The sequence below is a fragment of the Haliotis asinina genome, chromosome 14 (assembly GCF_037392515.1).
Source record: "Haliotis asinina isolate JCU_RB_2024 chromosome 14, JCU_Hal_asi_v2, whole genome shotgun sequence".
Classification (NCBI taxonomy): Eukaryota; Metazoa; Mollusca; class Gastropoda; order Lepetellida; family Haliotidae; genus Haliotis; species Haliotis asinina.
In genome coordinates, this window is record NC_090293.1 from 13,918,473 (window position 1) to 13,935,908 (window position 17,436).

The window sequence follows — 17,436 nt, forward strand, 5'->3', positions numbered from 1 at the left end:
TAAACACAGTAGAAAATATTTACAGGCAGAGACCAACTGTTTGATATTTTCAGCCTGCCTTAGGATTTTATCCTGAAAGTATGCATTAATGATACCCATTTTTTCAAATCTTTTGAGAAAATGAGGCATTAGACAATGCACGGAATATATTGTTCATTGAAGCATTATTTAGATAAAATATTTAGGGCTGTTTTTGTTGTGGAAGTATCTAGTTCAGCAGCTGAAAAGATATTGTTTCCAGTTTTGTGCAAGAAATGATCTGTCCCTCTGTTGTGGAGCAATAATTATGCATGCTGAATTACTGGATTCAAGATACAGTTAAAAGGAATATTGTCTGGTACTGTGTGAGATCCAGATTACCCAGAGTCTGATGTTGATAGATTCTACTGTACCTGTAACCGTGATCTCCTTTCTTAGAAATCAGCTGTGGGATTAGGAAGTGGATCACAATGCAAAGTAGCCAAAGATACAATTCAGTGTTTAATTATCCTTGTCTTAAAAATACCTCTCTTTATCAGATGCCATCCAGAGAATATTGTATGTTAAATTATTGTCAAAATCACATTTAAAAGGAGTCTGCCGTCTATTTTATGAAGTGTGTGGGTAGCCTAATGGTAAAAGCGTTACCTCATCGTGCTGTAGACCTGAGTTTGATTCCCTACGTGGGTACAATATGTAAAACCCATTTCTGGTGTCCTCCATCATGATATTATTGTAGCTAGAAGGGTCATAAAACTAAACATATTAACTCACTCTATTTTATGGAAAAGTATGTGTGATGAACAAAACACTCTGCAGCCCCAAGGCTAGGGATGTGTGTATGGTTGTACATTCTTGTGAGAAACTTACTACCTCTCTTTTGAAAGAACAAGTGGTATGAGAACTTTTAATCATATTCATGTTGATTGTTCGTGTTTATTAAAAATCAGTCCCTTGCCTAGTTTATGTATCAACAAGACCTGTAGAACAGAAAGTAGATGAAAACACTCTAAAATCACTTTTTCCTTTTTAAAGTGAATGCAAACCATCTGTTCATAGCAATAGAAGATTTCATTAGTTGACTTAGCCTGCACAAAATATTCTGATAATCATTTAGTTCAAATGGTCATCAATTAGGATTGTCAAAATATGTAACTGTAACCCCCAAAATATGGAAAGTGAATTCTTGTTACTGTATGTATCATGGTAAACATTTTATAGTTTTTACAGTTTACAATTGTGTATTTGTGTCCCATGCTACTTATCATTTATTAGGCTAAATAAAAAAGTGAAATGTTTCTTGGGCATCGGCATGTCACTTTTATTTGCTCGCATAACAATTTTTTATTGCCATTTAAAAAAAATAATTTTGACTTTGCCGCGTCACGATGATTCATTTGTCCACTAAAAGAATGAGTGTCTGATATATATATATATATTATGCGGCCTTACAGGAATGTTGACTCTGAGGGTATTAATGCACTAAGAAGGAGCCTCCCATATATATTCTTATTTTGGGATGACACGGCATGTCCTTGAACATTTTTCTGCAATTCTTCCTGAAAATACAAAACACAAATGCACATTTATATTTGGATATAAAATTTTATTTTTTGCATGATGTGTGTATTATTATTTATGACCCTTCTTAAGAGACTGTTGTATGTTTTGTGCAGCCTCTCTGATTAACCACTCACTGACCACAGTAACTAGTCTGATTAACAAAAGTACATGCTATATGAAACAGAAGTATTATGAACAAAGGTTGTGCATTATGTATTTTGACCTAACCTCTTGGTTCCATGCCTCTGCTGTTGATCACTTGATTGACTTGATCAGAATCAATTATTTACAGACTGCTACCATATAACTGGATTATTGCAGAGTGTGGTGTAAGGCTATACTCACTCATTAACCATGCTGCAATATGTAGCTGGTTGCATGGAACTCTGGGAGGGGAGCGCAAAAAGACATCCCTAGAAACTACTCTCCATCCAATAATATTGCGTTATGCAACTGTGAAAATACTCATGGCGATATTATTAATGTTCAGAGCTTTCGAACCATATCCAACATCTTCTTACATGTTATTCATACAAAGTTTCAAAAACAGAGGTATGTTATGGCATTGTTTTATTTTAGTGAAGAGAAAAAACTTATTGGGAACCAGGTGACTGTACATATTACTTTATAGTATTTTTGTCATAATATTTTTCAGTTTCATACACATTAAATGTGAAAGGAATAGGTAAGAAGATACTATGTTTTTTTCCAACTGGCCACAGTTTTCACTTCTTTCATGATTTGTCTGGATGTTAGGAATTTGTATGTTTGTATTTCATTAAAAACATGTTTTTTTAAGTTACATTATTTGAATGATATACTGGACAAAAATAAGTTAGGGATATATGTAAATTTTGAAATTAGGAATAATGATGTATTTATTCTTTGACATACTGGTAAAATATCAGTCATAAAAATACCAATATCTCTAACTTATTTTGTCCAGTATATGTCTAGACTAACTTTGATATTCATCAAAAGTAGGATTATCTCAGAATATTTAGGAATGCAGTGTCATGGCTTCTGATTGACTGGTGCTGAAAGTTTCACTTTATATCAACTGAGTATAGATAGGCCATATCCTTTTCCAAATTGAGTTTCAAATCTCTAAAACTCTGGTGGGGAGCTACTTTTTCTCTGTACTGTTATTCATATTTATATTATCATTATGTTAATACATACATAGGGGGGGGATCCTTTTGTGTTTTGGCAGATTTGACAGTGTCTGCAAACCATTGTTTTATAAACAACCTATTTTTTTAAGTTCTCAGGAATATCTCAATTATTACCTTTGGGAAATTATTTTTGATACATTGCTCAGTCAGGTCAAGGGTCAGGAGTCAAAGTCACAGCCTAAATAACATTTAATCAATAATGATATGAAACTAATGCATGTTTCGAGAGTTCATCCAAACTGCACTTCCCTACAGCCATAGTTGTTTGTACAGCTATCGCTCCTGAATGATGATTGGTGTATGGCTTGAAATTTTCATGTGTGCGATTTTCATTTTAAAAAAATGAAACAAGCAAAAAACAGCTAGAAACAAATACTTTCAACTATGTGATGCAAAATAATTGTCAAAATTAATGGTTCATACTGATTCCTTCATAAAAAGCGTCAAACTCAAGAATGACACACCATGCATGTGTATGGGGCTAGTGCATGTGTATCCCATGTGTTGTGTTTAGAAGTGGTGATCAAGAGAAATTATGGTGCATTCATAAGATGTCTTTCTTTTGAAAGTTTGTTAACGCATATACTTCCTAGCCAAATTTAAAGTTCAGGTTCCCCTACTTATTTGTCAGAGTATACAGTAAGCATTCTGATCCACCTTTCACAGTGTGGTCAGCTCTTCTATTCGACTTTGTCAGAATATACGACATGCATAATATTTTCTTCAAAAAGAATACAACTAAATTTAGTCAGGGAAATTTCATATCTATGTTGAAGAAAGTTTGAGAAATGTTTTTGTCCTTTTATGTAAGTTAATGTTTATGTGGGCATGCCGCAACCAGTTTTCATCAGAGGAGCTTTTGATTATTGACACAAAATGAATTTGTTCCACTTTATGACAAAACTAAATACTGTTATTTCCTGATGTTGTAAAAATTTATATGTTACTATGGTTTTTTGATGGCTTGTCATTTTTCATACCTCTTCTCCACCCTAAGATCCATGGATCCAATCATGTGCCATGGAAGATCTAGATTAGATTTGATCTTCAGTTGGTAGACACCTGTAGATAGATGCTTATACTTTTGATCACTGGATTGTCTGGACCTGACTTGATTATTTACAGACTGCCGCCATATTGCTGAGCGTTTGCACAAAACTCGCTCACAAATTGATTTCCATAGGCCAGTTTAGGCCATACTACTCAGTCAAATGGACCAATCAGCGCTCATATAACAAATCATCTTCACTGATTAGTGACATCAAAAACATGGATTGTGATTGAGCTTTTAAGAAATTCAACATTGAAAACAAGAAAGCTCTCAAAGTTCTCAATGTATTAAAAAATTGGTAAGTCCTACCTTTAAAATTTCTGTATCTAGAAATGTTAGTGAAAGTAAATTGTTGATATTTTCAGATCCCAGGGATCCAGGGGTCAGTGTAGGTTGGCTTAAATGACATGGGGGTTACAGAGGCTGATTTTGTTGTCCTTCAGCATTGCTGAAATGTGTTATGTATTGTTCATTTGTTAACGTCTATGACAGTGAATATCTATTGTTTATATGAATACACAATGCCATGTAGAAAGTGGTCCAATGTAACATGTTGCATTTAGGATTACACTTTCTAAGTAAAATACTCTTTACACTTTCTCAGTAAAGTACAGATTCCTGTAAGTTTTTAGGTCTCAGATCCAGGATTCAAACCCACTCTCAAAGAGTGAAACACCTAATAGCTACCACATAAAGCCAACCCACTCAGCCCCTCCTAGGTGTAATCAGTAATTGAAATTTTCTTTTACAGAGAAATCATAATCCTATGTATAACAGTTTACATGTAGGACATTTCTCATCTCATATCAGAGGTTGTCTGAGTGATAAATATTTTTATACCTCCAGGTACACCTGATAAGTAATGAAACTTCATCAACATATACCAGGGTATGAATTGAGGCCTGTCTGACAGGCCAAATTTCTGACGGACGGATGAAATTTACAGCTACCAGCCCGACTGTCTGGGGCAAATTTTAGATGTTCCACACATCTGAGTTCTTTCTTTTGTGTCGGGTCTGGTTAAATCCATTTGGGATGGTAACATTTTGAAGTTACCAGCTTGGAATTGTGCTGTGTTGGAAATCTGATAATAAATGAAGGAACACTGATGATGTGGTGTTCCATTATTTGTTTTTCTTAATATATGCTAGTAATAACTTGGCACAGCTTGCTGAAAGAATAATGAAGAGTTTGGCTTAATACTATTGTAAACAGTAGGTCTGTTGCCATAGTTACATGCTAGTTTGTCATGTTAATGTATGGCGAGAACTTAATGCCGGTCTCAGATATCTACACTTGATCAAATGATCAACCAATGATCAATTTATAGTGCTGACAAACTGAGAAACAATCACAGTAAAATGGGGTTTGAACCCAAGATAATAGGTTCCTTGCATGTCTAAGGGACACAACTCTGTACAGATGTTTTCAGTCACTTAGGGACATAGTTTCTGTGAACACAAATGTCATTCTTTTCATTTTATTGGAAATCATGATATCTGTATAATTTTCAAGGACAAAATATTACTTTGTGTTTTTGCTCATTTTATGAGTTGACCTCTAGTCGAAGACCATACATTTGGGTATTTTCCTTATTGTATTCATGCATACATATTTTGATGATGTTATTACTCAGTATTGCATGTATACAGATGAATATTGTTTTGTTATGAAATAAAGTCATAGTTACAATATATACAAGAGTTTCACATTCATTAAGACTTTGTCTGTCATTCTACTCTTGGGGCATATCTCAGTATTAATATTATTAAGAGAGACATTTCTGCTAACTGTTCAGTGTGTAATCAACTTGATTATGTGGCACATTATTTATGACATTGCCGAAACTATGTAAAACAATGAAGGACAATTTTCAGGGATGAGAAATTTCCGCGGATCCGCGGAAATCCGCGTTTTTTTACATCCCCAGGGTCATTTTTCTGAAACGTCTAATATATATACAGTGTTAATATTGATTTTAGAAGCCATATTTAGTGTGTAAAATGCCAAAATCCCAGGAGCTTCCGGGGGGCTTTGCCCCCCTGGGCTCCCGACCAGGCTCCGCCCTGGACCTGGCTGGGGGCCGGTGGCCCCCAGACCCCCGACTAGTTTTCAGCTGTAAATGAAAATTTCCATTCTCATCCCTGAATTTTGGAATCTCTACAGCTCTCAATATTGACATCTCATTGGATGGATTATGTTCAAGGAATAGTGTTCGCCATGAAGTTCTGCTTCATGGGGTTATTAACATTAAGCATGTGGCAGGTTTTCTACTAAGTTAAATTTTAAATCTTAGCAAACCTATATGATGGACAAGGTGTAAATGGGCCTAGATGCCCGATCACCTATTGAACTTTTAATAACCCATCATCAAACTAAGTGGCAAGATGTTAGTTTTTGTTTTGTAGTTTGATGGCCAGCATTTTGGGTTTGATGTTCCCTGAGCAACAGTGTCCTAATGCCTAACTATCAAACACTGCATATGTCAGCCATTGTAGTACAGCCTGCCTGTTTTCAGAATGGAAATGGCTTGTGGATGATTCACATGTTGCAGTCACAGTATCGCCAGATCATACATAAACAATGGATCAAACCATGTAATTTGTAGTAGAATTACAGGAAGAATCATTAAGTCTGACAGAAATCTTAGAATGATTTTCCAGGAAGTGTCAAAATCCCTCTTTGTTAGTGTTTGATGGTACTGTGCGCAGCATGATTTGGTGCGGAGTGATACAGACATTCTTGCATAGAACATTTACTGTTATGTTTGTTCTTATACACTTTTACTAACCTTGAAATTTATGATCCCATTCTTAAGAGGATATGTTTTGACGAGTTCCATCTAGATGAGTCTGCTTTAACTGTTAGTTGCAGTAGAATTCAGTGATATGTTTACTGCAAGAAGAATTCTGACATATCTTAGTCATTTACAACATACTACCAGGTTCTGTCTAATTTGGTATAAAAGGGACAACAGCCAATTCAGCCCTTGAAATCACAACCATAATAGCTGACCATGGTATCAAATACAACACATCACTGAGATCAACACCCATGCTGCCCTTACAAAAATCCTGTCACTGATTCACTCTGATCAAGACAGAAAGTTCTGCACTGAAGCAAGAAGAAATACAGAACTGTTCGAGGAAGCTGTTCTCTTTGACTCAAGAACCCAACCAAGTTCTGAAAGAGATGAGGTGGAATTTCACTGATGATTCAGGTGACATGACCTTTCATGGAGTGAGGGAGTTGGGTTTTATGCCGCCTTTAGCAATATTCCAGAAATATCACAGATGGGGCACCAGAATGGGCTTCACACATTTAGCCCATGAAGGCATTTGAACCTGTGTAATGAGTGAATGCTTTAACCTCTTGTCTACCCATTGCCCCCTTCCATGGAGGTGGCATCAGATTTGTTCAAATGACAATGACCTTTATGTAGTAACTTAGGTCCTAAGAACCAAAAAGTCACCTAAAATAAATAACCACAGAACACAATTTTACAAATACTGAAAATAACATTTTATTACAATATCATATCATGACTTGAACCCCTCAGAGAATACTTTTGAAAGCAACATGTGGGAAACACGTTCCAGATCAGAATTCTTTGCGACACAAATTTTGCACAAGCACGTATCTCTTACGCCATGTCGCTGGATGAGGCTTGTGTCATCGTAGTTCTTGAAAAAACATTCATTGTTTATTATGTTATTATTGTGCATGGTCAATATCATGAAAATACCAAAATAATAAACCTTACTGGACATTGTTTCACACAGTAGCTTAGTTCTGATGACCAAATATGGACAACTTCTTTACAGCGAGAGCGACAATTCGGTGTAGGTTCTTACACTGTTATCGAGCATGGGAATAGTAATAATAAGTGTTTTTGAAAACTTTTTGGAGCCTGCACCTACATGTCACTGTCACCAAAATACACAAGTTGTTCATCCACATATTGTCATCCTTCCTTACTTATCCAGGCCATAATGCCTCTCAATGAGTGAGTGAGTGAGCTAGATGAGTTTAAGGCCGCACTCAAAAATATTCCAGCTATATGGCGGTGACCTGTAAATAATCGAGTCTGCACCAGACAATCCAGTGATCATAAGCATGAACATCAATATGCGCAACTGGGAACTAATGACCTTTCAACTAATTCAGCGAGCCTGACCACCAATCCCGTTAGTGGCCTCTTATGACAAGCAAAGCCACATTTCATAGCAAGCATGGGTTGCTGAAGGCCTATTCTGCCTGGGACCTTCACAGGTCACTTCTCAATGAAGTGGCAGTGTAGTTCGTGTACTCTTTCTGATGTCTGGTGTGTTGACTGCAGTGGATGGTGACAGTTAACCTTCTTTTACCTGCTTGTGTTGTATACTCCCAAGGGAGTTGAGGGTGACAATCAAGAGCACACTGATCCATTGTTGCAGAGATAATGCAGACCTTTCATGGTCTAAGCGCATATAAGCAATTGTAAGTTTGAGTTTCACAAATCCATATTACTGGCTGCCAGGGGATTACCTCGACTCAGAAACATAGGGGTCCAAGGGACTCCCAGCTATTAGTTCTAAATGTCCTTGCAGGGAATGTGAGGGTCCTGTGAAGCAATGGTGTAGAGAATTGTATGGTTGTTAATTTCTGGAATGAATCATTGATCATGCGGGCTGATGGATGAAATGATGGAGAAAAGAAACAACTAAACACGTAGCAAAGTCATAGATGTGTTGCGGGTGAAGAGAATTTTACTGAGTCTCCCTCTGGATGCTGTGAATTGTTTTTCTGTTTCCATTCTCTACATTTCTGCACACTGGATGCACATTTGAATGTCGTGTAAAAGCCTTGGATGCTTCTGATGATCACCAACATCACTGTGTGGTCTTGGCCAACATTCTGTGGTCTATTTTCTCCAGATGAACTAATCTGAGAAGGGTCAAGGTCAGTTTGGGACAATGATCTCACCTTCAACAAGGTATCAAAGAACTGTAAAAGCATGAAAGCATATCTACATTTCATATGTGTCAGCATTGACAAAAGTATCCCTGTTTCATTAAATGTGTTCCCAGGAAATGGTGTAAAACATGCATAATCATTCTTGTACCAAACATACAAATCCTTAAAACTCAGGAATAATTTTCAACTGGAATTACTTGATGGTGTACCCAATGCGTACCGATATATAGTTTATTCATTAGTAGCAGTGCCAATTAGGAAGTTGAAAGTTTTGATAATCTTTGTGACCACCAAATTGTAACTTATAAAAATGAATGTCCTTAACATGGCTAAATATTTCTTTTAATTGGAGCCATACAAGCATGCTTGTGACTTTTCTGATGGAAGGATACGGTTTAAGTTGTTCTGCAAAGTTTTTCATGTCTTCCCCAATCTGTTCCTGTCCTGAAGGTGCCACTACACTAAGCTCCACCAAATGAGACTGAGACAGTGGCTCCTGACTGTTGTTTTCTGTATTGCCAGGTTGTAACATCTACAAACAGAGACAGAAGATCGAGGGTTAACATGATTGAGACAGAAGATGGAAGGCTAACATGATTGAGACTAAATATGGTGGGTTAACATGACTGACACAGAAGATGGAGGGTTATCATGACTAGACAGAAGATGGAGGGTTATCATGACCAAGACAGAAGATGGGGGTTATCATGACTGACACAGAAGATGGAGGGTTATCATGACTAGACAGAAGATGGAGGGTTATCATGACTAGATGGAAGATGGAGGGATAACATGACTGAGATGGAAGATGGAGGTTTATCATGACCGAGACAGAAGATGGGGGTTATCATGACTGACACAGAAGATGGAGGGTTATCATGACTAGACAGAAGATGGAGGGTTATCATGACTAGACAGAAGATGGAGGTTATCATGACGAGACAGAAGATGGAGGGTTATCATCACTAGACAGAAGATGGAGGGTTGTCATGATGGGAAAAGACTGTAACCTGTACAATCAGAATATGGATGGATAACATGACTGAGACAGACTGTAACAGTATTGACAGATTGTAGCATCTCTGAAACATCAGTCTATAGGCTTTAATTAATTTTTTTTATGTCTGAAATATATTATGCAGAAAAACAACATGGCGAAAGAAACAGATTCTTGGCAAAAGAAACAGATTCTCTTATTGTTAACTAAGTATAGGTTTACTACAGTGTGACAAATTCAATCAATGGCTGCCTACTCTGTAGAGTTTGGACACTGTCACCTTCATCCTTCCCTTGTGGAAGAAGCAGCCATGAACAACATACTCGTGATCCAACCTGAAGCAATGTACAATGAAAGTATACATAATAGGTATATTTACTAAACACCCTAAAAGTCTATGTAGATATGACCCATAAACATCCAGGTTAGAAATGGTTTTCAGTAACCATGGTAACCCATGCTTGTTGTAAGAGGTGAATGATGTGATTGCATGGTCAGTTCACTGGTCAGGGGTTCAAAAGTCCTATTGCTGGGACAAGTTAGTTTTCATTTGGGGCAATCAAATAATGGTATTTTACTTGGCTATGGGCTACTAGATCATTTCCTGTCACAGTTTCAAACTTCGAATGAACTCTCATTTCATTTTATATCTGCTCAAAATGTAGCCATTAGATTTCGCTAATGATAATAAAGTAAGGTTATATTTCTTCTCTGTTTATCACTTTTCGATTAGATAGTCCAGTAAATATTAACATCAAATACCATGTTGATTTATTCTTTCATAATTACATCACCATGATAACCAGTATGTCTTGAAATCATGGCAAGTAGAAAATTAGGACAAGTCACATTCTTAAAGTCACATGACCTGTGACAAGTGGCTTTTAGAAAAAATTTTGAACCTCTTAAGGTTACACATGTCATCGTATCCTAATTACAAAGATTGATGCTCCTACCATTGATCACTAGAGTGACTGGTCTAGACTTGATAATTAACAGACCACCACCATATATTCATATCATTCTCCTTATTAACAGTAAAACTTCCCCTGTTGGCTTTATTCATGGTTTTACTGAACATAAAATACTGCATACTGTATGCTCAAAAAAATATAAATGAAAAACATACACTGCAAGTTTGACTGAACAAATGTAGAATGAAAAGGGAAATCAAAAATAAAAATGTCTGTTCCGACATCAAATATATACTATGTTCAGATATCTTGACTGAAACAGGAAACGCATGGGACATGTAAAGAATACAACTCTGTATTCTGTATACAATTGGTGCCATGTATAACACTCTTTCTATATCAAATTTGTAGTGTGTAACAGTTTGTCCAACCTTCAGGCATATATGGATAGACTTACCTGAATCCCATTTCATTCAGGAACTGGACAACATTTTCAGAGCAAGCCACATCAAAGCATGCTCGGACAAGTGTTGGTCTTGTCTTATCTCCGATCTCAGTCTGACCACAGTACCGGATATACCTGGTAAAATAAACAACATGACTAGATACAAATAGGTGTGAATTTACTGTCAGTGTGAATGGCAACTTTAAATGACATACAGGCAACAAATAATATATTAGGGATTACCATGATTACAATTTCTTAAAAAAGCACAACTTTTTCCTTTTTGGAGTTGATTCATAAAAATGTCCCTAAACGGTTTCATTTTAATGTTGTAAGCTTCACTTCACAATACCATGTCACTTATAATCTTTAATATGCAATATTCCAGCTACATCAAATCTGGACAAGATGAACCCGTGACTGACACTTCCTTGTCATATCTGAGGATCTGTCATCTGCCAAGGACCAATTTCCTGAGCAGCTCATGTGAAAACCTAACGCTTTCATGGATTATTTAGGACAGGCCAATTTTATTGCTTTCCATAGATTAAGTGTGATACCTGTGTTCAGTTCTTTGTTCCACTTACTTTTATACAGCAGGTTTTCGTTTATAGTTTCCTTGTGGAGAGGCCTGTTGTAAAAAATGCTACATCCTGTCTTAGTTTTGAGTAGTATTTCCAAATTAGGAGGAATAAAAGGTAAATCTTTCTGAATATTAATTTTGGAAGAGCTCTGTTTTGTGTATGATTTCACTGAAGATAATAGTCCTGTATATTCAAGAAATCCGTTTTAACCCCATACAGTTCTACGAATTCTTATAAGAAAGAAATGTATTGTCACCTTTTAAGCAACCATTCATAACTTTTACATTTGATTGTAGGTAGTGGTCATATACTACTGTTTTTTTCCCAATTGTTATCTTATCATTTGCCCATATATACTGTCTGCTGAGATAGTGATTTTCATATTTACTTTGGGCTTGTAATTCAGACCAGGCTTCCAATACGTCAGCATGCCTAAAAAACCTGTTTTATCACACAACATAATGCAAATAGTAGGCTGATGGTTTACCAAGGAGTGTCTGGATGATCTAATGCCCGTCGGACTCTGAATAACACAAAGTGACTGCTTGGCTGTGCTGATCCTTCTGAAACAGTTATGCAAAAATTAACACAGAGAAGATAGAAATTACACCACTTTTCGCAATATTCCAGCAATATAATGGTACAGGAAACCAAAAATGTGCTTGGCACATTTACTCATGCCGGGACTAGAACCTGGAACCTTGGCATGATGAGCTTCAACCGCGTGACTACCCTACTGCCACAAAATTCTAACAGTGAGACTGCAGGTTTAGTAAGTTTGAATTAACAAAGTTAACCTACTGTGAGATTGAGATATCAAACATTATCTTACCTCACACAAAAAATATCCATTCGTACCTACTCGTCTCGTTCCATGACCTGTGAGAAGACTTGTACCCCTTTCCTACGTCATTACTGGCAAGAGTTTTGTGGCAAACCAATCAATTTGCATGTAGTAGAAGGCATTTCATAATATGAAAATGGTGGAACCATTGAACTTTGAAACTTCGCTAAACTATACAAAGCTTAAACATAAACTTTGAGCTACAGAATGAACAACTTTCAACACTGAACCATATGTGGAAAAGGAATAACTGTATTGCTGTTTTGCCCACAGGATGTAGGATACTCAAAGAATGTACCCCATCTTGATGTTTGTTTATGCTCCCTGAATCCTTTGACTTAGTTATTTGCAAGAAGAAGTTGACATTCATAAATCTTACTTTTCTGAAAAGATTGGTCCACATGGTCCATTTGTGGACTCTTAATTCCTCCAAAAGTTACATATAAAACCATTCAAACCCACAAAACTTTAAGCATTTAGTAGAATATTTGGCACTTTTGGGGTCGCCTATTAAGACACTTCACCTTGTAAAGTATGACATGAAGCTAAAAGAAATGAAAGCATTTGGTACATTTTGTTGCACTGGAAATCATTGGAGATAAGAAACTTGAAAAAAGGACTTTACTAAGCAGAGATTAGTGCAGAAATGAGCAATGTGGATTTTTTCAAAGTCCACAGTGACTTATTTGGAACAGACCATGGTTTTATGCATATTAGTGTGCAATTATATTTTATTACAAAGAGAACTTTTAAAATGCTCATTTTGAAATAAGTCTTAGCTTCATGACTAGTGATAGCTGATGTAAATAATAACTTTGATGCTGAAACTATGAAGGATGTAGCTACCATGGAGTCTCATTATCACTATAAAAAGAAACAGGTAGGAGGGGTCATCTCAAAAGCAAAACCAGGACTCGTGAAGCACACAATGGTTGGGGTTGGGCTGGGGCATACACATACGATAAACCCTCAGGGGAATTAAAGTAGAGAAGTACACAGCATGTCTTAAAGGTCACATGCAACCAAAAAATCAAACATAATTAAAACACATTTATCACTTATTCATGACATATAATATACATTGATGCTTTTAAATAAACAAATAAACAAAATTCTAAGCGTACAATCGCGATTCAAAAGTGCAATATTTTGTACTTGGGCTTACTTACCCCGAAACAAAGCGCTCGGGAGACCGAACCCAGTCATAGCGGGTGGATGTGCACACAAGTGTAACGACGGCTTCCGATTGGCTGTTTCATTTGCTGATATGCTGAGGGTTCATTGTGTGTACAGACAGATGATCTGTTTGGTGGGCATTTTAGAAGTATAGCCAGTCACAAGAAAGTAAGATTCTTTATGGATAACAACTTCTTTTTGTGTATTTGATGCGTCATTTCAGTATGGATTCATAGACTGTTGTCAAACAAAATCATATACACTAAAAGAAGTCGTTATCCATGAAGAATGTATATAGAGATGCTGGGTTTGGAAAATACATGTCCTCTGAATTTGCGCTCGATCCAATAAAAAATCATGTCAGTAGAGATAGTAAACTACTGCGTGACTGGAATCTGTCATCTGTCAAAGTACAAAGCAGGACTTGAAAGTGACAAGAATTTGCACCAGTTTCCGTCAGATTCAGTCATCCGAAAAAAATGAGTGTAGTTTGTTTGCAACCCACAGACATAAAAACATGTCGTATGTATCACACATGCCTAATTACATAATGTGGCAGACACGGGACTCGGGTGCACGAGTCATAAATCAACTTGTTTTCTTTAGGTCGTATAGTCTGATAGGTGTTAAGTTCAAATTGCACGTGGTCAATGATTGAAGCTGTGTATTGCATGTTGTCTTTAGCAGACAGGCAGACAGACATATGGGTGTGAATAAACCAGACACTCAGCTTTCTCTGTGACAGAAACTGCTTACTACAATCAACAAGTTGTTTTACGTAACGAGTAGATTATTTACTTGTTTGTGTACACAACCAAGATTAGACTACTGCTCACGACCTCAGACTCCGAGCATGCATACTGTTTCAAGCTCCGCGAACCTATTTACTGCGCATGCGTTATGGACGCAGCGCAGCACAGCTGTTGGAACCAGTTTTCCCACCAGCGCTGGGGGGAATTTAGTGAAACGTTTGAACTCCGATTTCGCGGGCTTTTTTTTTTAATCGCGTTTTTTCCAACTTTATAGCTTGAATTGGCATTTTTTATGATTTGTTTCGGTAAGTGCATACCTAAAGGTACCAGAATCTGCAAAGTTGTGTTTTACGTTGCATGTGACCTTTAACATATACACCAATATTAAGTCCTGTGGGATCTTTGGGTGGTCATGCAACCTACATATTTTGTGACATTAACTGTCATGCTTTTCTATGGGTGTCAGGTATCATACTCTAATACATATTCTAACATAAACTTCATGAAATAAAGACAGTTCCGAAGTTAAGCAACATATAAGACATCTTCAACACACATGATAAAGTACAAAATATCTTTGAGATGACCCCTTGTGTCAGTTGGCAGGGCATGCATTTCATGCCAGGGGAGTCGACAGTCTGTCATCATACCTGGCTAATTGCCATCTGTAGTCTGATTTATTGTTTCCAGCAACTATCCGTAACTTTTGCCTGACTTTACAAGTAAACATGCTTTTCTGGGTATCCTCTTATGCATCTCACTGAATGCCCAGTTAGGCTGAAGTGAGCCATTTTGACATAACCTATTTGCAGTTGTGTAAAATTGAGGGATGCAGAGTAGGAACCTTAGAACAGTTTTTTTTCCTATTTCTGACAGTATTTTAACATCAATATTAGCTGTTTAGAGTTAAATCCTTCCTATGGTCTAATAAGATTCCATCTATCACATTACTTGTGTTTGCTTTGAAGAAAATGATGAAGATTAATATAATGGCCAGGATAAGATGATCTGATAAGTAATCAAGATCAGTAATATGCGCCTGACATCTTGAAGTTCATTAACTTACCTGAGCACTTTGACTAAAAACCTGAAGTTCTTTTGAAAATATCTGTTCAATGCTTCGATCACGATACACATACTTTGAATAAGCCTGCAGTAGACCTATATCTGCTGGGCAGTTCACTAACTGGCTGTTAATTTTGTTATGCCAAATTCATTGGACTAGGTATACATGTTAGTTCTGCCAAAACATAAGTAGGAAAATTTCAGCTAAGTCTGACAAGACTAGAGTTATTTAGTTACCTCCGGTGGCACAGGAAGAAGGCTTCCATGCTTCTCACCAGTGAGCAAATCTGTTTAGTTCCATCCCCTTTAGCAAATTAGCAATATTCCAGCAATATCATGGCAGGGGGTACGAGAAATGGGCTTCACACACTGTACCCATCAGGGGCATCAAACCTGGATCTTCAGCGTGATGAGCGAGCACTTCAACCACATGGCCCAATGCTCATGAGTGATATACACATAAACAGCATAATCATGATTATGTTTTTGGAATATTGATAAATGAGCAATGTTCTGAACTGAAGAAGAAAATAAAGTGTTCCATGTGATAATCCTTACAGTCAGAGTTATAAATTAGAACATCCTTAGATTCAAAATTCATACTTATTATGAACACTTAAAGGATCAAAACAGTAACATACTAAGGGCAAACACCATCTCGTGGTCACGGAAGGTTTCTGGGGTGTTCTCAGCATTGTCACAGAGTCCTCGTAGTCGATGTAGCAGCATTTCTCGATAGTTGTCACTGATGCTGCCCTGTAGAAGGAACTCCTGCTGAGGGGTGATGTGATATTTCACACCGAGGTTGTACGTGCTTTCCATGACAAGTTACTGAAAAGACAACATCAACAATACAAACTACAAACAGTAGTGTATAACAAGCTCTACATACAAACTTTCACTTCATTTTCAATAGCAACTGTAAGCTGATGACCTTGCATGATTATGTATCCTTTCATTATCCAAATGGATCTGCTATATATTAAAGAGAATGTGTGATGAAGGATACAATCAAGCCTACTATACAAATGGTGAACAAATCATCAAAACTGAGCTCATATATCCCAGTGTTAGGGATTTTCGACGGTATAAGACAAAAACGTATTTTTTATCCTTAATATCATTTTAAGTTTTGATTTTGCTAACCTTGAGTGATACAGGTATATTCATCTATTTCACAAAATAGTTTCATGTGTTTCCAACAAAAATAGCGTTCATAACATCGTATCGGCGAAACTGTAGTCGCTTGTCACATCCGGGTATTTTTGTATGTGTTTTCGACGGTGAGCCATACTTTTCCCTCCGCACTGCGAGAGAGTGTTTTGATCACGTGGCTTCCTGTTTCATACCTAACCTGTCACTTACAGACGACCGATCTTGCTGAATTTTGCTCGCTATTTTTTGTTATACAGGCAATTGATTTTGCATCTGAAGTGGTATTAACGATCGAGGGTAAATAATATTGTTGTTTATTTGCTCTTTACATAACTTAATTTCTTGATTTCAATTGTCAATAAAATGTCTCACGACAGGAACTGATCATTCGCCCTACCGATGAAACTGTTTGTGCACTACGATCGCGCACGTACTTCATCGATACAGCGCTAGCAATGCAATCGTCGAAATCACCAGAACGTCGAATTCAGCTCGCTTTGGGATACACCAAAACAGAACAAAAATCACCAAAATAGGGAAATATACTTCTAAACCTGCAACATTAGTCTCGAAAACTGAAACCTGTAATGGAAAACTAATTGTTTCAAATTGATACAAAACTCGCGTATCAGCTAGAACGGTCACCAAGTGTTTAAAATAGCAGTCACAGCATCAGAAATCGGCAGTCATACTCATAGCATCCCGAAGTGTTCTTTTTTCGTGGGTCTGTTCTTCAATTGTGTTCTAATTTCAGTGACCGGTAAGAAAGATTCCAAGTGC

The 17,436-nt window shown here is 36.9% G+C and overlaps 1 protein-coding gene across 2 annotated transcripts in view; it reads right to left on the bottom strand.

The window, feature by feature from the left end:
• Positions 1 to 17,436, bottom strand: part of LOC137261098 (mediator of RNA polymerase II transcription subunit 18-like) — a 189,801-nt gene that overhangs the window by 172,181 nt on the left and 184 nt on the right. Inside the window, exons 2-7 of one of the 2 annotated variants that reach the window (XM_067798774.1) lie at positions 16,143 to 16,332; positions 12,152 to 12,227; positions 11,093 to 11,215; positions 9,978 to 10,056; positions 9,117 to 9,256; positions 8,635 to 8,694 (exon numbers count right to left, since the gene is read on the bottom strand). In XM_067798774.1, coding sequence (XP_067654875.1) covers positions 8,640 to 8,694; positions 9,117 to 9,256; positions 9,978 to 10,056; positions 11,093 to 11,215; positions 12,152 to 12,227; positions 16,143 to 16,323 — 654 coding nt within the window. In that variant the 5' untranslated portion in view covers positions 16,324 to 16,332 and the 3' untranslated portion in view covers positions 8,635 to 8,639. Of the gene's footprint in view, positions 1 to 7,266; positions 8,695 to 9,116; positions 9,257 to 9,977; positions 10,057 to 11,092; positions 11,216 to 12,151; positions 12,228 to 16,142; positions 16,333 to 17,436 lie in introns of those variants that run through there. The other variant, XM_067798773.1, reaches the window with a different exon arrangement.